The sequence below is a fragment of the Barbus barbus genome (genome assembly GCF_936440315.1).
Source record: "Barbus barbus genome assembly, chromosome: 32".
Lineage (NCBI taxonomy): Eukaryota > Metazoa > Chordata > Actinopteri > Cypriniformes > Cyprinidae > Barbus > Barbus barbus.
The window spans coordinates 5,413,164-5,438,491 of NC_136760.1; the positions used below are offsets into that span (position 1 = coordinate 5,413,164).

The 25,328-nt window shown below is 38.7% G+C and overlaps 2 protein-coding genes across 6 annotated transcripts; one reads left to right on the forward strand and one right to left on the reverse strand.

Moving 5' to 3' along the window:
- Positions 1–5,233: 5,233 nt before the first annotated feature.
- LOC306852767 (large ribosomal subunit protein bL27m-like) lies at positions 5,234–16,352 on the reverse strand. 2 transcript variants are annotated; one of them, XR_013782671.1, is made up of 5 exons: positions 16,298–16,352; positions 15,799–15,924; positions 15,591–15,664; positions 8,381–8,809; positions 5,234–5,737 (listed from the first exon to the last, which is right to left on the reverse strand). XR_013782671.1 is itself a non-coding variant. In XM_079389833.1 (4 exons), the coding sequence occupies exons 1-4, from the start codon at positions 16,335–16,337 to the stop codon at positions 8,603–8,605; spliced, it is 447 nt and encodes a 148-aa protein (XP_079245959.1). In that variant the 5' UTR covers positions 16,338–16,352; the 3' UTR covers positions 6,973–8,602. The 2 variants fall into 2 exon arrangements, 1 of the variants encoding a protein (XP_079245959.1); XM_079389833.1 differs by lacking the exon at positions 5,234–5,737 and having other exon boundaries at positions 6,973–8,809.
- LOC306852766 (crossover junction endonuclease EME1-like) lies at positions 16,345–23,216 on the forward strand. Of its 4 annotated transcripts, none has more exons than XM_079389829.1 (9): positions 16,345–16,399; positions 17,160–17,893; positions 18,059–18,186; positions 19,520–19,609; positions 19,983–20,107; positions 20,348–20,495; positions 20,594–20,709; positions 20,809–20,998; positions 21,179–23,216. In XM_079389829.1, the coding sequence occupies exons 2-9, from the start codon at positions 17,188–17,190 to the stop codon at positions 21,353–21,355; spliced, it is 1,680 nt and encodes a 559-aa protein (XP_079245955.1). In that variant the 5' UTR covers positions 16,345–16,399; positions 17,160–17,187; the 3' UTR covers positions 21,356–23,216. The 4 variants fall into 4 exon arrangements, with proteins under 4 accessions (XP_079245955.1, XP_079245956.1, XP_079245957.1 ...); XM_079389830.1 differs by having other exon boundaries at positions 16,394–16,663; XM_079389831.1 differs by having other exon boundaries at positions 16,394–16,547.
- The last annotated feature ends 2,112 nt before the right edge of the window (positions 23,217–25,328 follow it).

Here is a 25,328-nt window from a genome sequence, read left to right on the forward strand (position 1 = left end):
TTTCCGTCTGCCTTTTTCTCTTCACCGTCTCCCTCTCTCTCTCCGGCCTCTATCCTTTTGTCTTTCTCTCTTACTTGTCCTTTTATTGCATGGTGACTTATTAGCATTGTGCATTTCAACACATAGTTTCACCCCCCCCCTTAACATTCAGATGACTCTTGGTTTGTCTCACAGCAACAGTCCCAGAAGAGAGTGAGAGTGGACGGAGCCCTCATTAACATGCTGTAAAATCCCATGTGATGAATAGGCAGTTAAAACTACTCATACAGGTTAAATGCGTCACCACCTCCTTTGTTATGCTAAATATATATATCTATATAAAATAAAAAGATGAGAAATGTGTTTGAGCATTCTGGCATCAGTGCTACTGTTTGATTTCAGAATATAATATATATTTTGTTCAACTTCTGCCTAACTTTTTTTTGCCTTCCAGGCCACACCGTCATTCTCCACTCCAATTCAAATGTACAGAAAATAAGAGCGAGGAAATGCAGAAAAGAGGAAAGAGCAAGCTCTTCTCGGAAGACGCACCAGCTGCTGCTAAGCAACAGGGTAGATAGAGCAGGGGTTGACAGTCATTCTTTTCAAAGCAAAGCAGACAGACGTAACAAGGCTTCCTTGGCTGAATACTGGGTCATAGCTTTCAGGGGTGAACAATGGAACAGCATCTAATAGTTTTCAGCAAAAAGGCCAATGAGAATCAGATTGGATTCCAGTGACCTTTCTCCAAACCTTAACGGATCTAAATTTTACATTGAGAATTGCAAACTGTATGATTCTTAGTCAAACCTGTTTGACTTTCTTTATGCGGAATACAAATGAAGATGCTTTTGAAAATCTTATAGAGACCAAACAACATTATTCCATTGACTTTTATTATGCAGAGAAAAAAACAACACCATTTATAAGGAGAAAGACAGGGTAAAATAAAAAGAAGGCATCATTGTCTTTTTTTGGGTTAACTATCTCTTTAACTATAATATTCTAACTCGTTTACTGTATTATCTAATATTTGATAAGTTTGGAGAAAATACCAAAGGGCTCTGTGGCTATACATAAAATTCCCTGGTGAATTCAAATAAAATGGCCTTGTCCTGATGAGCATTTCAATAAAAATTAATATTTTTCTGCATATATCTAATGACACAATGATGCAGAATTTGTAAGAAGTAAACAATGGTTCAGTTTTACTTGCATGTAAACCGTTTGAAGGTGTTAATGTCATATTCGCACAAAAATATTAATTTCAATAAAAATTAATATTTTTGTGCGAATATGACATTAACACCTTCAAACGGTTTACATGCAAGTAAAACTGAACCATTGTTTACTTCTTACAAATTCTGCATCATTGTGTCATTAGATATATTTCAGTGATGTTTATTTGTAAATTAAATTTTAAAATTATTCATGATGTATTTGATTATACTGTTTATACTAAATTTTGCTCCGACACACCATTTGCATCTAGCTTCTCCTGAAATATAGTGTGGCAGGCTGTTGTTCGGGGCTGAATAACAATTATCTGCCAGATAGATTATTACACTGAGCATTGCTCAGAATCTCTATGATTACTTTCTAAATCAATTCCCCATTCTTTTTCATTAGCATTGAATCGCATCGCCTCTTTTTTCTTCAAAGTACGTGAAAGAGTTTCCAAACAATGATAGTTCCTTGAACATTCTGTACATCTGCATTGTAAAAAGCATTTTGAACTTGAAGCTTATGAAGTGGCACCTGCTCCAGTGTTTGTCCTTGGAAAGTAGTAGTAGTAGTAGCCCTTTATTGTCACTAGTCACAAGTACCATCGAAATTAGCCATCAACCTGTCCATACATACACAACATACATACAATATGACAAGGGGGTAGACAGGACAGGAAGACAGGGAATTTAGGAAGAAATACAGCATAATAACATAAGGAAAGGGGGGAGAAAAAAAATAACCCCCAAACTATGCTCCTTTGGGAGTATAGTGTGAGAACAGGAAAAACACCCCAGCAACAAAAGCGCATAATCAATCAATACAACATAGACACAAACATAGACTTTGCAACAGGGGAATTAATCCAGCTCCGGCAAGCAGCCATCCGGTCCGGCAGCCATTCTCAGCGCTGGTCACAGACCCGCTTGTCAGACTGGCGGTACAAAGCGGCGAAGGTGATGGATCGGGGGTGGGGAGGTGAATGCATATCTGTATATATGTGCGTATGTGTGTGTATGTATGTAGAGTTTGTGTATTTGTAGGCCTGGAGACCCGCCAAGCTGGCATTCAAATCAAGTTGTCTCAGTCCGCAGAATGTGATAGCGACACAGCAAGTTGCCATGGAGGCAGCCTTGATCAGGACCCAGACAGAGTCAACAATCAACAGGTGTCTGTGGAAGGGGGGAGGAACGCAAGAGCGTCTCACTGCAGTGTTCTTCCCGGGCTTGTTATTCCCAACAGCGACCTTGTCCGAGGCTGGTCTGGGGGAGCCGAAAAGAAGATAAGATTGCGATTGTTTGGTCTTGGTGCGAGTAGCCGCATTTCAATTTCACGGCTACTCTCTTTGTCCATTCTGATCTCCAAATCCATCAGTTTTCCTTTGCAAAGCCGTGAGCTTGTCCGTGATAGAATCCATATTGCGGTTAATAGTCTCAGTCTCAGTGCTGACCGCTCTGCCCACTGCTTCAATCATGACGGGCAGCCTTGTGAGGCTTTTGACAGCTGTTCCCGTTTCCTGAATTCTTCGATAACCCAGGGCAAAGCCTAATCCAATCAGCAGAAAACCGGTTATCCTGTTAGCCTTCACCAGAGCGACCTCGCACTGAACGCTCTTTGTTTGCATGTGTCATTGTTTTCTAATAGAATAAATGAAACGGGACAAAGTTAATCTTGACAAACTATATATCATTCTGAGGGTCTAAGCATCAAGCATCGACGACAGATCGCTGTTTTTCGATGGAAAGCTTATAAGGAATGAGTGGCACAAATTTGCTACATTTGTGTAAGCAGTACACATCCAAACACGCAGAGTAAAAAAGCCGTACGTACCTTTATCATTGTAATAACGAGCCACAAACGCGTCCACTGCTGAAATCCCAGTTTAGTTAGAGAGGTAAGGGTCCACAGAAAAACATCCCAGCGAGCACTTTTAGTCCAGCGAAACAATAACGTTGTAATAAGGATGAATATTCCTTTGTTTACGTTTCATTTCTTCAGAGAGTTATTGTTCGCGTCCGTTATGGAATAAATTACGCTCAAAAACAGCGTCTTGGTGGTAAAAAAACAAAACGATGTTGTAGAATACGGTCTTACAAACATAATGAGACCGTCTACGGAAAAAAAAGTCTCAGAAAAGCGGAATATAGATTATTTGAATTTGGCGCTCCCTCCTGCCGGCAGTGACGCTTCTGTGACGCACGCTGTCATCTGAGCGGGGCGTAACTTAGCGATCTGCTTTATCCATAAAAAACTGTTTTTTTTTTCTTCTACATTTTTTATATGTGTGTGTGTGTATTGTGTGGGGAATGTGGCCGTGTCTGCATGATTATAATATGTATGGACGCACATCAGCGTGTTTATTAGCGACTATGACGGCTATCACTGTGATTCATTGATCAGCTATTATTGATTATATGGCCCATCTGTTTGATTATAATCTGAATGGAAGCACATCAGCGTGTGTTTACTGACTCTATGACCATGTCTGGCAATATCACTTCACGTCTGGCAGTGATATTTATCATTGTAATAACGAATAACGAAGAATACTTCAGTATACATACTATATACAAAGCATTTTTTTTCTATTTTTTTTCCTTTTTTATTACTCAAATAATTATTTTTGTATTTTTTAGTGCTCAAATAAATCTGTCTATTATTTTATAATTGAAAAACTATGCAGGAACATGTATAATGACTAAAATAGCTTGTATAATTCTGTAATCCATTTGGTGGTTATTTTTCCTCAAACAGGGGGGTGGGGGGGACTATAAATAGTTTCAGAAAAAATATTGCAGGAATCTCATTTTTCATGGTATCTTCTTCAAATTTGAAATATGAACTGATGAGACACATGGCTTTCGATCCATTACTTTTCTGGATTGCTCCAGGACTTATTTCATGTATTTGTATATGAAATAAAAAAACATTCAGTGTGGAAAAATATTTTTCAAGGCACGTCAGTGTCTATAACTTTTTATCTTTTTGAGCATTATCAACTCTGGATGATAGATAGTAAAGCCCAGAGTCTCTTCTTTCCAAAGATACCTAATTTGTTTGTGTAAGCACACTTTGTCACAAACTGTTACCATTTTAATTCAGGTAGGTTATTTTCACCTGCGAGGCCCTAAATGGGGTTGAAGGTTAACAGGTTATCATGGTTCCGAATAGGTAGATATCTTCAATGTCGTCCAAGGAAAGAGCCGCCAGACACACGACCCGCCACCTTTCCCATGCGTCCATCGTGTATCCAGCTGCGAACGTTCCGCCAGGGCAATCAGGTTTGCCCGAACCCAAACTTCTTGTCGAGAAAATGCTGTCAATTGTGTTGAGAGACCAGTTGATCAAATCCATGATTTTTCAGTTTGGAGAGCAGTGCAGAGAGAGTCTCTCAAGTATTAGACAATAGACGAGACGAGAGAGCAAAGCAGGGAAGGTACGGAGAGGAGAGGGAGAGAAAAATGCGTCCGTCTTCATTGAGAGCCAAGCAAGAAAGTGTCAGCACTCTCCATATTTAATCCTCGCATATTGAAGGTGAGTAAAGCTACGTGGTGCAACAACTCATTTGGCACTGTTTCCAACCCAGTACTGGTACAATCCTTCTTATTTCTCCTTGGCTTCCTCCAACCTGAGGATACTCTCAGGCTTCACTTCCCCTAATCCTGCTAATACACATGAACAACACCCTGAGCCCAAAGGGAAATGCTACAAAGATAGTCCTTGTCTGTTTTATAGAGGAGAGAGACAGTCTAAATCCTTAAATGCTAAAGCTGAGCTGAATTTTAGGAAACATGAATAGATGGAGTCAATGAAGGAGATTAAAACTCCTCAGCAACAGGACAATGTTTGCACTGTTTAATGCTCCATGAAAAGCAGATCTTAAACGCTGCAAGTGCTTGTAACTTTATATTGATTTGCTGAAACACTGAGCCGCCCTCTTTGTCTTTAAAACCAACTTGAATGCAAAATTGACTCTATTTGTTGTTTTAACAATCCTGGTCTTAATGTCAACAAATAATCATTGCACATATTATTACAAATAAAATCTTTATTGTATGTTTTATCAAGATGTAATAGCCTTTCCTTCCGTTTCCTATTACTTTTTCCAAGTCTTCCCTTCCAACCATCTCCTCCTGTATATATTTAACAATGAATTTTCATGATTAAATTTGTAATGGCTAAAATAAAGTCATTTCCTGCATGTTTCTCATTTCATTTCTCAACATCTTGCTTCCATCAGAAATATATAAGATTATGAAAGTAAAATGGAATACGAACATCATTTAACATGGTTTCCTGCAGCTATCCACAAATTATGAATTTATTAAAGAGGACTTATCATTGAAAAAAAAAAAAACACATTTCTAGATTGCAAAATTAATTTGTTTTTAATTATTTAGTGTATATTAAAGAATTGAACAGTCACACAGTGTTAGGTAAACATGTTTATTAGAATCATGAAAAAGTTGATTTATTTCAGTAATACCATTCAAAAAGTGAAACTTGTATATTAGATTAATTCATTACACACAGACTGATATATTTCAAATGTTTATTTCCTTTAATTTTGATGATTATAACTGACAGCTAATGAAAGTCCCAAATTCAGTATCTCAGAAAATTAGAATATCAATTAAGACCAATGCAAAAAAAAATGATTTTTAGAAATGTTGGCCAACTGAAAAGTATGAACATGAAAAGTATGAGCATGTACAGCACTCAATATTTAGTTGGGGCTCCTTTGGCCTGGATTACTGCAGCAATGCGGCGTGGCATGGAGTCGATCAGTCTGTGGCACTGCTCAGGTGTTATGAGAGCCCATGTTGCTCTGATAGTGGCCTTCAGCTTTTCTGAATTGTTGGGTCTGGCGTATTGCATCTTCCTCTTCACAATACCCCAAATTGTTTGTATATATGGGGCTATGGTTTGGCTCTCAGCGAAGGCGGTCACATTTTTTCTCTCCCTCTCCTCCCCTTACCTTCCATTCCCTGCTTTGCTCTCTCGTCTCGTCTATTGTCTAATACGTGAGAGACTCTCTCTGCACTGCTCTCCAAACTGGAAAATCATGGATTTGATCAACTGGTCTCTCAATGCAATTGACACAATTTTCTCGACGAGAAGTTTAGGTTCGGGGGAACCTGATTGTCCCAACGGAACATTCGCAGCGGTTGTGTGTCTGGCGGCTCTTTCCGTGGAGGACATTGAAGATATCTACCTATTCGGAACCATGATAACAGGTCTTCTGCTGATTGGATTAGGCTTTGCCCTGGGTTATCGTAAAATTCAGGAAACGGGTACAGCTGTCAAAAGCCTCACAAGGCTGCCCGTTATGATTGAAGCAGTGGGCAGAGCGGTCAGCTCTGAGACTGAGACTATTAACCGCAATATGGAGACTATCACGGAGAAGCTTTCGGATTTGAAAAGAAAAATTGATGGATTTGGAGACCAGAATGGACAAAGAGAGTTGCCGTAAAAATTGGAATACGGCTACTCGCCCCAAGACCAAACAATCTTATCTTCTTTCGGCTCTCTCATAACAGCACTGCCTCGGACAAGGTCGTGTTGGAAAACAACCCGGGAAGAGCACTGCAGTGTGACGCTCTTCCATTCCTCTCCCCTTCCACAGACACCTGCGGATTATTGACTCTGTCTGGGTCCTGATCAAGGCTGTCTCCATAGCAACGTGCTGTGTCGCCATCACATTCTGCGGACTGAGATAACTTCATTTGAATGCCAGCGTGGCGGCTCCCCAGGCACATACACACACACATACACGGATATGCTTTCACCTCCCCACCCCCGATCCCTCGCCTTCGCCGCTTTGTACCGCCAGTCTGACAAGCGGGTCCGACCGGCGCCGAGAATGGCTGCAGGACCGGATGGCTGCTTGCCGGAACTGGATTACTCCCCTGTTGCAGTCGTGTGACTATGTTGTTGATTGACTATGTGCTTTTTGTTGCTGGGGTGTTTTTCCTGTTCTCACACTGTACTCCAAGGAGCATAGTCTGTGAATTATTTTTTTTCTCCGCCCTCTCCTCATGTCAAGCTGTATCTCTTCCTATAATACCTGCATTTCAATGCTGGTTATACTCTGTATGATTGTGTGTGTGACAAATAAATAATTACTTATAGGTTTTCTATGTGGTTAAGGTCAGGCGAGTTTACTGGCCAATCAAGAACAGGGATACCGTGGTCCTTAAACCAGGCACTGGTAGCTTTGGCAGTGTGTGCAGGTGCCAAGTCCTGTTGGAAAATGAAATCTGCATCTCCATAAAGTTGGTCAGCAGCAGGAAGCATGAAGTGCTCTAAAACGTCCTGGTAGACGGCTGCGTTGACCTTGGACCTCAGAAAACACAATGGACCAACACCAGCAGATGACATGGCACCCCCAAACCATCAATGACGGTGGAAACTTTACACTGGACCTCAAGCAACGTGGATTATGTGCCTCTCCTCTCTTCCTCCAGACTCTGGGACCTTGATTTCCAAAGGAAATGCAAAATTTACTTTCATCAGCGAACATAACTTTGGACCACTCAGCAGCAGTCCAGTCCTTTTTGTCTTTAGCCCAGGCAAGACGCTTCTGACGCTGTCTCTTGTTCAAGAGTGGCTTGACACAAGGAATGCGACAGCTGAAACCCATGTCTTGCATACGTCTGTGCGTGGTGGTTCTTGAAGCACTGACTCCAGCTGCAGTCCACTCTGCACAATCCTTTGTTTCACAATCCTCTCCAGGGTGCGGTTATCCCTATTGCTTGTACACTTTTTTTCTACCACATCTTGTCCTTCCCTTCGCCTCTCTATTAATGTGCTTGGACACAGAGCTCTGTGAACAGCCAGCCTCTTTAGCAATGACCTTTTGTGTCTTGCCCTCCTTGTGCAAGGTGTCAATGGTCGTCTTTTGGACAACTGTCAAGTCAGCAGTCTTCCCCATGATTGTGTAGCCTACAGAACTAGACTGAGAGACCATTTAAAGGCTTTTGCAGGTGTTTTGAGTTAATTAGCTGATTAGAATGTGGCACCAGGTGTCTTCAATATTGAACATTTTCACAATATTCTAATTTTCTGAGATACTGAATTTGGGACTTTCATTAGTTGTCAGATATAATCATCAAAATTAAAGGAAATAAACATTTGAAATATATCAGTCTGTGTGTAATGAATGAATCTAATATACAAGTTTCACTTTTTGAAATGGTATTACCGAAATAAATCAACTTTTTCATGATATTCTAATTTTACGACCAGCACCTGTATATCATGACTTTACAAATAAAAATAAATTAAATATTTTACTGCTGAATTTTTAGACACATTTGAAAGGAGACCATCACAATATTCCAGGGTGGTTTACCAGTCCAAAGAATCCAGATCAAACTGAAGCTGAAGAAAGTCTTTTTCATACCATGTCCACTAGTTTAAATTTATTCTCCTGTTTTATAGGAATGACATTGATACAGGTCTTGTACAGAACAGCACCCTTGGGAAGTTTTGGGATCACATCCCTGGCTTCAGCACTTCGTGGCAGAGGAACATACACCTCCTTGGTGAATCTGACAATACCATCCTCTAGGGCATAAAGTGTTTTGTTGGTTCCAATACCGACCTGTGAAGACAGACAATGAGAGATTGATTTCCATTAAGGGGAATGTTGTCCATTTATAGTTTTTAATATTTGTATGGAAATAAAATGTTAGGATCTTGAGAAATTTTGAGAAAAATGCAATATGCAATATACACACACAGTGTTGGGAAGGTTACTTTGTAAATGTGATAGGTTACAGATTACCCTACTTAAAATGTAATAAGCAGTGTAAATTTAATTACTTTAAAGTAATGTAACGGATTACTTTTTGATTACTTTTCTAAATTCCTAATGTTTTCAACTGTTAATCACTTTCAAACATTTAAAGCAGACAGGGTTAACTTTACAGCAGTACTCAACACTGATTACTGTCAGACTTTCGAAATCCTTCACTTTAATTAAGATTATAATATTTTAATTTTAAAGGAGACATTGGATGCCAAATATCTTCATTTGCATATAAATGTGTCTTGGCAGTGTGTGGACACAACCACCCTACAATGATAAAAATTATAAAAAGCCCTTTTTTAATCCCCCCAAAACCTAGACAGTCTCAATTATCAAGCCATTTTGATTTTGGAGTGACTAACCAGCACTCTCTTCCACCTTCAGTACCATGACTGAGTTGAGACCCTTCAGCAAGAACCAAAACCCCAACTGCTCCCCAGGTGCCGCAGCAATATGGCTGCCCACTGCTCACAGTGTGTGTGCACTTGGATGGGTTAAATGCAGAGCACAAATTCCGAGTATGGGTTACCATACTTGTCCACACGTCACTTCACTTCCACTAAATTTGTTTATGTCTGGCTGTGCAAATCGCTCCAGACTGTTTTCTGAATGAGGGACAATTCAAGGCAGGTTTTGTTAAAATGTTAAAACTCAAGGATGGAGCAGTACTCATTGTTCATGATACAGCTGCACCTCCAGAAGAAGTCTCACACTTTATATTTTTTATGATTATTTGCGAATCGCCTTTGCTCTGCCACAGAAGAGAGGGGCAGGATGAGCAGAGCTCATTAACATGTAAAGAGATATGCACCGAAACGAGTCACTGTGAACAGAGCTGGTTTTGACAAGGTAAAAAGGTTGTTGTTTTTCACAACCACTGAGACCATTTTGAGAAGACCCTAAAGAATCATACCAACTTGTGTAAAATGGGCATCCAATGTCCCCTTTGAAGCATAGCCACCGCAAAATTAGACTTACTTTAAAATCATTCTGAGGTTAAACACAGATTTAAAATCATAACTAGATATAGTTTGATAGCTATGATACTGTTTTTGAAATCAAATCTTTGCATAGCTATGACGGGAAACACTGGAATCTAACAATGCCTTAGAAAAAAAAAACAGTTAATCTTAAAAAAAATAAAGCATATACATAAATCCATATAGGAAATATAAGAGTTATCGCATGTTATAAGCATGTTACAGTATAAACTTTTGAAACATTGATGTTTCATATTTTAGAGCAGTCACTGCAATTTATGAAAATCTATGAAATCTGTATGTGGGAGTGTGTGTGAAAAAATCAAATGTAATCTTTAACATTTTTCATAAGTAACTAACTTAATTACACATTTTTTTCTTGGTAACTAACTAACTGTAACTAATTAGGGGCCAAGCACCACAGGTGCTTAGGCACCTATTGAATCCGTTAGGATTCTTCTTATTATTATTCTTCCGCCATTGCGTCTATGGCAGCCCATAGAACCGCTTGCGGGAAAGTTGTGAACTTTGGCACACTCATAGAGGATTAGTGTCAATACTAATCACAGCAAATTTGGAGTTTCTATCTCAAACTCTCTAGCACCACCACTTGTCCAAAATTTCAGTCATGTTTATGCTAATAACTTTTGAACCGTAAGGCAGAAAATGAAAATAATTTTTTCCTCCCATTCCTTGGCTCAAGGCGAGTCGAAAATTAAAAAATCGTAAGGTTTAGTTTATTCGCTATTTTCAATTGTTCGTAAAACCTACTTTTTCAAACTCGTCCTAGACGGTTTGTCCGATTTTCACCAAAATTGGCTCAAATCATCTTCAGACCACGCTGACAAAAAGTTATGGAATTCAAGTGGATTAGTCAAACTGTTCTCAAATAACACGAACGAAATCTAAGAAAAGCACACAAAAATGGATCAGAGGCTATATCTCCACAACGGTTTGGCGTATTGAGACCAAACTTGGTGTGTGTTATAACAAGCATGTCCTGAGACTACCTGCAGCGTTTCGGCGCAGTGCCACCTAGTGGTTAGGACATACGAAAAATGCATATTTTTGCTTATAACTTCACATTAGTTTGGTCAAATATCACAAAACTGGTCTCTTTAGATTCGGTGCATCATGGTAAGTCCTAGGTAAGGGTCCACACAACAACATCCCAGCGAGCACTTTTAGTCCAGCGAAACAATAACGTTGTAATTAGGATGAATATTCCTTTGTTTACGTTTCATTTCTTCGGGAGAGTTATTGTTCGTGTCCGTTATGGAATAAATTACGCTCAAAAACAGCATCTTGGTGGTAAAAAACAACAACACGGTGTTGTAGCATACAGTTTTACAAACAGAATGAGACCGTACACGGAAAAAAAAGGTCTAAGATAAGCAGAATATAGTTTATTTGAATTTGGCGCGCTCTCCTGAAAGCGTGACGCACGCTGTGACACAGCTGTCATCCGAGCGGGGCGTAACTTAGCGATCTGCTTTATCCATAAAAAAACTGTTTTTTTTTTCTTATACATTTTTTTTTATATGTGTGTGTGGGGAATGTGGCCGTATCTGCATGAATATCATATGTATGGAAGCACATCAGCGTGTTTATTACCGACTATGACGGCTATCATTGTGATTCATTGATCAGCTATTATTGATTATATGGCCCATCTGTATGATTATCATCTGTATGGAAGCACATCAGCGTGCGATTACTGACTGTATGACCATGTCTGCCAATATTACTTCATGTCTGGCAATCAGAATACTTCAGTATACATACTATATACAAAGCATTTTTTTTCCCCCTTTTTTATTACTCAAATAATTATTTTTGTATTTTTTAGTGCTCAAATAAATCACTTATATGATGTCTAAAATTCTGTCTATTATTTTATAATTGAAAAACTATGCAGGAATATGTATAATGACTAAAATAGCTTGTATAATTCTGCGATCCATTTGGTGGTTATTTTTCCTCAAACAGGGGGGTGGGAGGACTAAAAATAGTTTCAGAAAAAATATTGCAGGAATCTCATTTTTCATGGTATCTTCTTCAAATTTGAAATATAAAGTCATGAGACATGTGGCTTTCAATCCATTACTTTTCTGGATTGCTCCAGGACTTATTTCATGTATTTGTATATGAAATAAAAAAACATTCAGTGTGGAAAAATATTTTTCAAGGCACGTCAGTGTCTATAACTTTTTATCTTTTTGAGCATTATCAACTCTGGATGATAGATAGTAAAGCCTAGAATGTCTTCTTTCCAAAGATGCCTAATTTGTTTGTGTAGCACACTTTGTCAGGAACTGTTACCATTTTAATTTAGGTAGGTTATTTTCACCTGTGAGGCCCAAAATGGGGGGTGAAGGTTAACAGGTTAAAAACCATTTGCCAATATCATAGAAATCGTTACTCTGACATGAAACAACCGTAGGAAATTCGGAAACATAGCGTCCCGGCAAAATACTTATGCCCAATTGCCAAAATTTTGATAGTAAGTGGCACAAAAATGCAAACAAAGTCAGCAGTCAGTCATTTTTCATCTACTCATACACATATGTCTATAACTCCAAAACAAAAATGAGATCTTTTCACCAAATTTGACACTTATGTAAGGGCACAATCTAAGGACACAAAAAATTTGGTGGGATTGTGTCTCTTGGTGGTGCTATAATTGAACAAAACATGAAATTGCCATGGACTAAAATAGAGTATTATGATATAAAAGGCTATATTTTACGAATGCATTGGTGAACTTTGTATGTACACCAAAATGATTTGATTGCAGCGCTACCTATTAGTCAAAACTGCTCAGCCATTTAATCGTATTACTAGGTTGTATTTATGATTTTTCAGCCATTTCAATTGAAATCATTTTAAAATTGATTTTAGCACTCATTGTTCCATTTGGTCTGATGCTCCATGCTATGCTTAGCACCTCATTTTGCAGCTGGGGTGCTTGGCCTCGTAATTTCTGCTTGCAGCTATATTTACAATTACTTTTATTTTGTAATTAAATTATGTAATTCCGTTATATGCAACTAGTTACTCCCCAATACGGCACACTCTCATATATATATATATATATATATATATATATATATATATATATATATATATATATATATATATATATATATATATATATACACACACATACATACATACACACATATATGCAAATTTATTAAAGATAAAAAAACTTAAATGATTCCATTGCGTAAGTATTCATACCCTTATCTGGGTAAGGTTAAATTTAGCTCAGGCGCATTCTTTTTGCTTGTAAATGTTACCACAATTTGAGTGAAGTTAACCTGTGGCAAATTCAATTGAATGAGTATGATTTGGAAAGGCACACGTCTTAATAAAAGGTCTAATGGCTGAAAATGCATATTAGAGCAAAGACCAAGCACTGCGGTAAAAAATAAAACTGCTTGTAGAGCTCAGAGACAGGATTACATCAAACCACACATCTGGGGAAGAGTTCAGAAAAAAATTCTGCTGCATTGAAGGTTTACATAAGTATGTAGCCTCCATTATCCATAATGGAAGACGTCTGGAACAACCAGAACTCTTCCTAGAGCTGGCCTCCTGGCCAAACTGAGCAATTGGTGGAGAAGGGCTTTGGTTAGAGTGGTGACCAAGAAGCTGATGGTCACTCTAGTCGAGCATGATCATATGTGGAGATACGAGAAATCTACAGAAGTACAAACATCACTGCAACACTTCACCAATCTGTGTTTTATGCCGTGTGGCCAGACTCAATCCTCTCCTCAGTAAAGACACATGAAAACTTGGCATTTGCAAGCAAAAAAATAAAAAAAATAAAAAGCACCTAAAGGAACCTCAGACTGTGAGAAACAATATCATCTGGTCTGATGAACCACAATTTCAAGCATGATTTGCAGGAAGCAAACCAGGCACTGCTTATCACCTGTAGAGTACCATCCCAAAAGTAAATTGTGCTGGTAGCAGCCTCATGCTGTGGGGCTGTTTTTCAGCGGCAGGGACTGATGGACTCGTCAGAGTAGAAAAGAAGCTCAATGCACCAAAATATTGAGCCTTAATGAAAACCCAGTCCAGATCATTCAGAACCTCAGACTGGGCAGAAGGTTCACCTTCCAACAAGAGTGGCTTATAGACAACTCTGTGAATGTCCTTGAGTGACCCAGCCACAGCCTGGCCTGGAACCCAATCAAATATTTCTGGAGAAACCTGAAAATGTGCATCTGCCCACATCCAACCTGACAGAGGTTGAGAGGTGAAGAGGTGAGAAGAATGGCAGATAATTGCCAAATGCTGATGTGCAAAGCTTGTCGCATCATACCCCAAAATACTTGAGGCTGTAAAGGTGCTTCAGCTAAGAGTTCAGGGTTTGAATACTTATGCAATGTACTTATTTCAGTTTTTTTTTTAGTTGTGACAGTTCTTTTTACTTTGCCGTTATGGTGTATGGAGTGTAGATTGATGTGAGAAAAAAAAAAGTAATTTAAAGCAGTTTAACATAAGGCTGCAACATAAAGCATGAAAAAATGAAGGGGTTTGAATACTTTCGCAAGGCACTGTATAAATACACTGCCATTCAAAGTTTGGGATAGGTATGATTTGTAATGTTTTTAATGGAGCCTCTTATGCTCATCAAGGATGTATTTATTTGATCACAAAAAAACAGTAAAATTTTTGCAATTTCTAATATTGGTTTCCTATTTTAAACCATTACTCCAGCCTTCATGATCCTTCAGAATTCATTCTAATATGCTGATTTTTTATCAGAGTTGAAACAGTTTTTGCTGTTTTCTGGAACCTGTGATACTTTTTTCTTTAATTCTTTGATGAATAAAAAGTTAAAAAGAACAGCATTTATTCAAAATGGAAATCTTTTCTAACAATATTAATAATATAAGTCTTTACAATCACTTTTTATCAATTTAACATCCTTGATAAATAAAAGTATTTATTAAAAAAAAAAACAAAATAATTGACTGACCCCAAACTTTTGAATAGTAGTGTATATTGTAACACAAAAGTTCTATTTTGATTAAACACTCTTCTTTTTTACTTTTTAATTTATCAAGGATTCCTGAAAAGAAGTATCATAGGTCCCAAAAAACATTAAGCGGCACAACTGTTTCCAACATTGATGATTGATGGTAATCATTAGAATGATTTCTGAAGGTTCATGTGACACTGAAGACTAGAGTAATAATGCTGAAAATTCAGCTTTGCTTCACAGGAATAAATTATAAAGTATATTAAAACAGAAAACTGTTATTTTTAACTGCAATAATATTTTTTTTAAATGACAGTTTTTGTTTCTGTATTTGTGATCAAATAGCTAAAGCCTCGGCAAGCAAAGATTTAAAAATGAAAACAATTTTGAAGCATAAAATAATTCATAAAAAATTTGTATTGTAGAAAAATACCAAAGTATGGTTTTGGTGACCATATATTGTAATTAATAAACTGTAAAAAAAACAAAAAAAAGAAAGAAAAACAGAAAACACATGATAACTTGCCCCAGCCAGGGACAGCTATAGCTTTAATACAGCTACTCATAAGAAAATATTTGATTCCAAACATCTCACATGAGCTCCAGGCTGCCAGCGCATTAGACCCTTGCGTTGTGTAGCCAGGATGTTGCCCGCATGTACAAAGTTCCCTTAAAAGTAGGAAAGACAAAACGTGTGTTATAATGCAAGTTCACGGTGGATAATAAAGACTAGTCACAGTAACAGCACACAAAATCTCTACATGTTCCTCCTATGAGATCAACGTCAATAGTAAAAAAAGTACCATCTTGTTTCTTGTAACCATATCTGCGGCCAGCACTCTTCCCTCCTAGGTTTTTGCTGCTTCCTCCTGATTTCTTTGAAGCAAATCTCGTCAGTACAACTGTTGGTGTTTGACTGAACAGAATACCTGCAAAGACCAGAGGAACACAGAAATCATTGCCTGCAACATAGTAGATGATGCTGAAACTGGCATTCACATCAAAGGCATCAGTTTAATATAAGTTAACTGTTTACTGGGCATTAAATTAACATAACGATCTACATTACATTTACAAAATGTAAACCAAATCAGTTCGCCTATCACAGTTTAAATGCTGTCGATGGTGCTGTCAACATTTCATGCTTACTGTGCTGTCAGGGAATGGTGGCTCAGCACGCTACTACCATCTCACTGTCGCTACAAAAGGCTGAAAGGGCTCAATTATTTAATATTATTCTTGTCTTCGTTGCACTGTTCATAATACAATCCGAAAAGTGATACAAATGGTCATTCTACTTACAGGCTCTGGATTGCAGCATCAAGGACGCGAGCGCCGCCATCTTGAATGACGTGAGTGTGACGCAGCTTGCGCGCTCCCGTGATCCTTCAGAACTTTACTAGCGTGAGTAACCTAGAAAGATAAACATGTATGTTGGATATGTAACGCTACAATTGAACGCTTGAGAATATACGGAGTTATATGAGCAATTGTAGTGTGCTGTCTTGAGCAGGACACCTTTGTTCTTTTTTGTCCTTGTGTGCGTGCAAATGTAAATAATAGCTGTGTGGAGCCACACGCGACGGCTCTAGTTCTTGGTTTTGACTCAGTATCGCACTGTTTCTCTTAACCGAACATTAATTGGTCATGTTTCAACAACATATTAATGTAAACATGTTTTATTAACGTAACCATATTTTACTACTACACCGTAACGTTAATTACTAGTGTTTTAAACTGTGGTAGTTTGTCCACCGCATACTAAATCTTTTCCTGTTTCTGTGATCGTATTGAAAACTGTTGTGAATTCTGCTGATTTAAAAAAAAATATATCTCGTTATCAGATAATATTTTGCTGAAACTGTAAGAATGATTTGTGGTAGTGTTGAAAACATAAGTTATAAAAGTTAAAAAATTAATGAACAATTCACTATACCACCGTGTGCACATCGTTTGTGAATTTTTTTAATCTGTCTTGGAGTTAAATTGTTTCATTATTATTATTTTTTAAAAAGAATGAATAACATAATATTGAAGTTGTGAATGTTATTATAAAAATATATATTTTTATATTAAAAAATTAAAAGTACTTTTGAATATATAGAAAATCTGTATTGTTGAGCCCTGCGTGTTAAATTGTATTTTAATTTTAACTTTCCTTCAGACCGCAGATCTCTGTATGACAGCTCAGCATGACCTGCATCGGTAGACCTGGATTCCTCCTAAGTGACAGTGACTCCAGTGATTCAGAGAAGCTGCCTGTGTTTGATTTCTCACAGTCAAACCCCAGGCAGCCCAACTTGGTGGTTTTAGACAGTTCAGACTCAGAAATGGCTCCTGTTGCTGATCCAGTTTCATCTCTGGAGGTCCACGCCTCTGCTGGAGCTGCTAGAAGTGGCATGTTGATGGTCAGTAGTGACAGCGAAGAGGAGGAGGATGCCATGATTCCCTTAGCTGTAAGACTGAAACAAAAACAGCTTGGCCTGGGTACAGCAGCCATTAGTGCAAAGGAGACCCGGGCTTCCAATGTGGCTTCCAATGGATGTTCTTGCCCCTTAGATGTTCCAGCACATCATATGAACACCGAGGCCCAGCTGGTTGAATGTAGCAAGATCTGTAGCAATATAACAAGGCAGTGCAGCTCAAACAACGATGCGCCATACCTCACAAAAGAACCTCCACCTGAAGCGGAGAATGGCGCTTACCTGGCCAAACGCAAGAAAACCCCAGCAGAAGTGGAGGCTGCCAGACAGGAAGCCCTGAGGAAAAGAGCAATACGAGAGCATCAGCAGGAAGATAAGGAGAGATTGAGGATGGAGAAGAAAGCTCTGGCTGATGCTGTGAAAGCCCTAAGGCCAGAGGAGTGCATCAAACACATGGTGGTGACGGTCGACCCAGGTAGGTGGCAGTGTGTGCCAGCAGTGCTCATCTTTGCTGTCACAGTTGCTTTCAGGGCTCTGTGTGCTTTGATGCTTTTCTCGAGTTGTTAAAAAGCACTGGCATGAGGTATTAAACTGCATTTGTTGAATGGATTAGTATTGATTAGCTGTCTCTTCCCCATAGGCCTACTGCAGCTGGAAGGTGGTGGTGCTGTCCTGACTTCCCTGCATGCCATGGGCTGCAACTGTGCCATAGAGAAGCAATCTCTTCCTCGTAGTGTCACCTGGGCTAGGCGCTCACCTTGCCCTCAGGCACGACAGCACACTACACACACAAACGCAGAAAAGAAAACATTTTAACCACATTCCTTGTCATTTGCTTTGAGATGCAGATGGAAATAAAAAATAATGAATTAAATTAATTCAGTAAATTAATTATTTTCCTGTTATGGCTGGATATTTTAAATTATATATTTTTTAATAATTATTATAAAATTAATATTATTATTCTAAATAATAATAAAACACTATGACAACACTAATATCAGTCAATAAATGCTTTTTAATTTAGGCATCACAACATAATGTAGTGTACAGTACAGAAAGTGATTACTCATGAGATTTGCTAAAGATTACGTTTAACAGTGTTATTTTTAATGTTTTAGAGTGAGGTTACATGATGGCAAAGGTAATCTACCAGTAAATTTTACAATACAGGAAATGAACCTGAACAATTAAATATCCAATTAATTATGCTCATTTTTGTTTGGGTGATGTAATTGCCAGAGTATCGCTGTTCTGCTATGTCACCCAAGGGATTTCTGTTGAATGTCACGGATACAGGTGATGAATGTGTGACATTTTAAATGTCAAATACATGAGTATAACATTATAAGATCTATATAGATTTATCTGATGTTTGTAGATAAAGAATATGCTTAAATGATCTGTGTGATGTCTCATATCTGGGTTGAAGTTATGAACATCTTAACCAGTGGTTCTCAACCCAGAGGCCAGGAAACACTAGGGGGCCTGAACAAGCTTTTAGGGGGCCCCAATAAAGTCTGCGTCAAATCAAAATTTACAATATTTATTTTGTTAGTGCACATTGCTAATCTTACATAATCCATGCAAACTAATCCATTACTTGTTTGTTTTGGTAATCTGATCATTTGCTTCTGCTCTGATGACTTCAGTTTGACAGCATGGGCAGAATATACTTAACCACGCCCCTACAACAGTTAGATTGCTGTAAGTGAAAGATGAGAGGAGGAGCACAAAAAACCCTGCCCTCTATTTAATATGCTGTTTCAGTTAGAATTACCTCACCATACTGAAGTAAAGTCGGCAGCAACTTTTGGTTCACACATTTTAAAAGTATTTAAATGTGCTTTTAGTTACACACTATCATCTTAATATGATTCTAAACAACAACAAAAAATGTACCACATTAATCTGTCATTATATTTTTGTGTTCAGTTGTTTTGTTACATCATATTTGCCAGAGGTTTGTGTTAGGTAAGATAGGAGATTTCTTGAATATTTTCTTGGACAAAAGGGGGCCTTGTAGTAAAAAATGTTGAGAACCTCTAATTTAAATCTTTTACACATATTTTTGTAGTTCATTTGAATGTTTTATTTGCAGACTGGTGAGATGATGTCCATTCCAGACTCAAATACTGTAATCCAAGTTCCTGTGGATGACTTTGTAACCATGATTAATAACTACTGCAAGGTAGGCACATTATGTTCTGGTATGGGGTAATTTCCTATTGGATCATTATAATTACCTAATTAACCATTAATAGGATAATTGTTTGGTGTGCCCTTTTTGTATGATGTGCCAACTAAAATTTAAATTAAAAGAGTCTTAAAAGAAAGGGCAACAGAAAAACTAGCAGTTATGACCTTTCTAAGAAGAGTCAGAGCAGTTAAGGGTAATGAATATAATTACAGGATCACCTCTCAATTATGTAAAAAATGATCCATAAGCTGTTTAAAATATGCTGTTTCTCAATCTTTGAGAAATGCATTTCTTCAGAATTTTGACAGCCTTGGGATTTCTCTCCTGATTGGGCTCGTATGTGGGGCTTTTTTTTTTTACGTAGAGGCAATGCAACGGTGTGTTGACAGAAAGCGGCATATCTCTGACCGCCTGGATCCAAGGACTTATGAGCAGGAACCCAGGCAGAACCCTCAGTCTGGTTGTGATTGACATAGAGAAGTACTTCAGGTGAGTGACTTACTGAGTCAGACATTGTTTTAGTTTTTGACAGTTTATTTAAAATTTCATCTAAATGCTTTGACAAATATACAAGCTTTATACTTATTTAATACTTTATACTTTTGTTTATTAATTTTTTTTTCCCATAAATTGAGCTGTAAACAAACAATCGCATATGTATGTTAGATTTTAAATGACAGATGAGTGAAGGGTTTATAATTTCATTTTGCATCAAATGTTCTTTTGCAGAAGCCAGAATTCAAAATGTCAGAAGAAATACCGTGAGGCAGTGCTGGGCGAGGAGAAGAATGTGGGACTTCAGGGAGGGCAGAAAAAGAGAAGAAAGAAAGACGATATCAATCAGCTTCCTGAGGTCTCGCGAGTGCAGGTGGAGGAGGTAAGCTGAATCACCTCATTGGTAGTCGATATAAATTCACGGTCATATTTTAGGTGCTATGCTTCAACTCTGTCTTTTTTCCCTCACATGTCCATCAGGCTTTGGTAGACCTGCAGCTGCAAGCTGGGGTGCAGGTTCGCTTCCTCTCTACCTGGAAAGACTTCACTGATTATATTACCATGTTAACCAAAGCAGTAGCCGAGGCACCGTTCAAGTGAGTGGGAAGCCAGTTTCCATATTTATAGCTCTCCAACCAGCTGCATCTTTAGCTACAGTGGTTTATTTTTTACTTGTGTATGTTTATTCTTCCCAGGCGGGAGCGAGAGAAGACGGGATTCACGTTTTGTTTGGAGAGTGAGTGGGCAGGGGGTCAGAAGGTGGACCGCTCAGGGAACGGCCTTCTGCAAGTTTGGAAGAGACAAATACAACAGTTGAACCGCGTCAGCCCTGATATGGCCAGTGCTATACTTAGTGCCTACCCCTCTCCTCGGCTTCTTGCTCAGGTTAAAGCTGTTTTCAAATATGAAGTGCCTAACAGAAAGTACAAATTGTTTGCCAGCCTGTTATCGGCAGACGGATTAACGACATATTGGCATATACTGTTTTTATTTTGTAAATAATTTTTAGGACATTTAGTGTTTTTGTTGCAAGATCATGTTTGAATGTATATTTGTTACTTGTAGGCATATGCACGGTGCAAATCGGAACTTGAAAAAGTTGGTCTGCTGGCAGACATACTAATTCGCCGTGGAGAGGGTGTGACATCTACAACCCGCAGAGTTGGTCCGGAGCTTTCCAAACGGCTGTTTCTTTTGATGGCGTCACATGATTCCCATCAGCCCCTTGATTCTGCTGTATAGGTTCTTCTGTCTCCTTGTACACATGAGGCCAGATGTCAAAAGTATTGTTATAGATATTTATTACTTTTCAGATATTTTATTAATTTCAAGCCTGAATTTGCCAGATTTTCAAAGTTATATTTTTGTCTGTTTGTGTTATAAATGGTTGCCATTAAATGTTTTTTAAAGTATCTGAAGACAATTTTACTTTACCTCCATCAGAATTAATTTTTCTCAAATGACCTCGGTCCAAACCTTTCTGTACCTTTTTGTACTAAAGGGGGAACCTTGAAAGTTTAACTTTTTCTGGAATGCTCTGAGTTTTTTGTTCTCTTCACCCCAGTGGCAAATAACCTTGGACGGCAGAAGCCGAAATGCAGTAAATTCTCAGAAATGCTACGCACGCATGATATTTCTTGGACGCATTTAGGTCATACCCAAGCGGTTTCATTTAGAATTCATTCACTTTATGTTATCCTTACATATTTTGGCAGCACTAGAGAGGGCACTGTTAATTGCAAAAGCAACAGTTTCAGTTTTGGCTTTTTTCCTGTTTAAGGCACTACTGCGCTCCTTTCAGAACCAAAATGGCCCCTTGAGCACACCGTACTGACTTTCTAAAGACTGTAGAGACTCATGGCTCATTTCCAGCACATTAGAGAATGGCACCTGACCAAGGAGTGTCATGTTGCCTGAAATGAGCGGTGGGGTAACGAGCCGTTAAATGTGCTTAAGAGATGAGCTGCATGCTTCATCCGTGTCCCTGAAGGCAGTATTTCCTCTACAGTTTAAGGGATGGCATAACAAACTATGGCTAGTAGGTGTGTGCTTGTGCCGAAGGGAATTATACGAGCAGAATTACGGCAGCTTGAAAAGGGATCACCTTGGAGTGATTGTTTCGCTGAATAGTATGAAATCCAATTTTCATGTACTCTGAACGCAGACCCTACTAGCTTTTATGACCTAGAGTCTGCAATGCTGTCATCTTCAGTGGCATGTGAATGGTTGAATGGGACTTTAATTTCCAAAAAGCAGTTGTAGGATATTACGACTTACAATGTAACTCATCTAACCTAAATGTTTTGGAGGAGGAATAGTTTATCTCTGCATGTGTTCCATTTGCATCAAAATATGAATATCTATGGAAGTGCAAAGGGGCTGTATATCTTCAGCTGCAATGTGCATATATACGTCATGACTACTCCACATGATAGATTGCACCCTGTAGAGTATTTCTATTCAGCAGAGTAGCAGTTTCTCATTTGTGGTGCACGTGGGATTCTTGTTGGAGATTAATAAGTATTGGGAGTGGCGGTAGGTCAACGTCGGCCACCTTCACTCCCAGTCAATAGAGTAGGACGCAAAGCAGGGCTGTTAGTCACTGTCTTTCCCTGGATATTCTCAACTCGGCTCCTCTCTTGGAAAAACGTGCCGCCTTATCGGCCGCCACACAAGATGGAGTGCCACAGACAGTGCTGTTTCTGTTTTTTTGAATTAGTTTTTTTCCCGTTTCGTATTCTTGGCAGAGTGGGTGCACTTCCAATTTCTTGGGTTGTGGCACAGTAATGCCACCTGTAGTATGCTGGCCGTCTGTTGACAGTGGCATAATAATAACACATTTCCTCAGGCAAGTGATATGGCAACAAGACAAAGCCTCTGATATTATCCTTCCATTGCATTCTCGGTGCGTTTTGCCTTGGCGCTCTGTGAATCACGATCCACTTGGAGCCACTTGCTAAAACGACAAGAGAGAATGTCAAAGACTCCAACAATCTATTTCAGAGCATGAGTAGGCTGGCCACTGTGGTATTGGTTTGTTTGCCACCAGCGTTCAATCAAAGTTTCCTGATTCTCTTTAAAAATAAATCATTATATGGCTTTGCTTCTGCCTTTCTTTTGTTCATTTGCAAATCAGACACAAGCAATTAAAGTGTTCAGATCCAGCTCTTGTGGGAAAGAGATGCAAAACCCTCAAGAAAACAACTTTCGCTGCCAGAGCTAGAGGCTTAGGGAAAACATTGCATTGTTATTGCAGGATTTTGTTTTCTACCTTGCCCTCTCCTACCAGCCTTTTTTTAGACTGCACATATGTACAGAGTTTTCTTCTCTCACTGTGGATTTTTGTTGTTTTTCATTCCAGTCGGTTGGCTGAATTTTTGATTGCCACATGAGGGCAGAATTGCGTCACACTGACTGTACACTAACTAGACCAGTGAATCCACACTGGTTCTCAACTTGATGTTTTATTGAATGCCACATTGGGATCCAACACAGTAGCAAGATTGTTTTTAAAACTGAAGAAATGTTTTAATATTACCATGAACTGCACAGACCCAACAATATGCAAAATTTGTTATCGTGACAAGCGTGTATGATTTTAGTGTCTGATGTCTCTTGAGTTTTGATGGTTTCTTTCTCTCAGCAGGCAGTAATACACTGCACAAGTTTCTGCTCCCTACAAGTAATATGTAGTCTGGATTTATTTATTATTTTATTTTACTTTACTTTGCATCACTTTGTTTGTTACACAACATTTCCATGTTGGCATCTGAATTATTTGACTAGATCAACTGACTTTTTATCATCCAAACCCCTTTGATGTAAAATATTTACTTAAAGTACCATGAGATTTTATTTTATTATTTCAATAATTTATTTATTTATTTAGTCATTTAGCAGACGCTTTTATCCAAACTGACTTACAAATGAGGACATTTAAGTAATTTAAGTAATTACATAAGAAGCAATCAAAACCAACAAAAGAGCAACAACGTGCAAGTGCTATTACAAGTCTTGGTTAGCCTAACGCAGTACTGATAATTATTATTATTTTTTAAATAAAAAGACATAGATCAAATAAAATTAGATTAGAGAGTGCTAGAGTTAGAGGGTCAAGTAAAGATGGAACAGATGAGTTTTTAGCCGTTTCTTGAAGATGGGTAAGGATTTGGCTGCTCGGATTGAGTTGGGCAGGTCATTTCACCAGATGGGAACAGTTAATGAAAAAGTCAGTGAAAGTGTTTTTGTGCGTCTTTGGGATGGTACAATAATGCGTTGTTCGCTTAAAGAACGCAAGCTTCTAGAGGGCACATAAGTCTGAAGTAATCAATTAAGGCAAAGGTAATTTAAAACCATATTCATGTTCCCAGCTCTCTGATGTCAGTTAATGGTCACATGACATGCAAGTAAACAAATAAAATACTTTAGTCTTTTTAGTACATTTTGATTTTACATTTTTATGATTTAATTATCAGCATTTTTAGCACCCTGAAGATTCCACTCATGAACCACCAACAAACCCCATTTTAGGAAACCATGGTCTAGATTGATATCCAGTCAAATATATGATATGCACCACTGCAATGCTTTACTAGATTACCCTCCAGCTAGCACTATCAATCCTGTATAGGAGATTCAGAATGCAGCAGCATGTTGGTCTTCAGTCAAAGATATGCCACAGCCATATCACCCTGCAGGCCAAGACCGGTTGCCCACTGAAGCTAAGCAGGGTTGAGCCTGGTCAGTACCTGGATGGGAGACCTCCTGGGAAAACTAGGTTGCTGTTGGAAGAGATGTTAGTGAGGCCAGCAGGGGGTGCTCACCCTGTGATCTGTGTGGGTCATAACGCCCCAGTATAGTGACGGGGACACTATACTGTCAAAAAGCATCGTCTTTCGGATGAGATGTTAAACCGAGGTCCTGACTCTCTGTGGTCATTAAAAATGCCATGACACTTCTCCTGGTCAAATTCCCTCTACTGGCCCTTGTCTATCATGGCCTCTTAATAATCCCCATCCACTTGATTGGCTCTATGACTCTCTCTCCTGTCCACCTGTAGCTGGTGTGTGGTGAGCGCACTGGCGCCGTTGTACTGTGGCTGCCGTCGCATCATCCAAGTGGATGCTGCACACTGGTGGTGGTAGAGGAGAGACCCCCCCCCCCCCCCATGATTGTAAAGCGCTTTGGGTGTACAGCAATACACAATAAAGCGCTA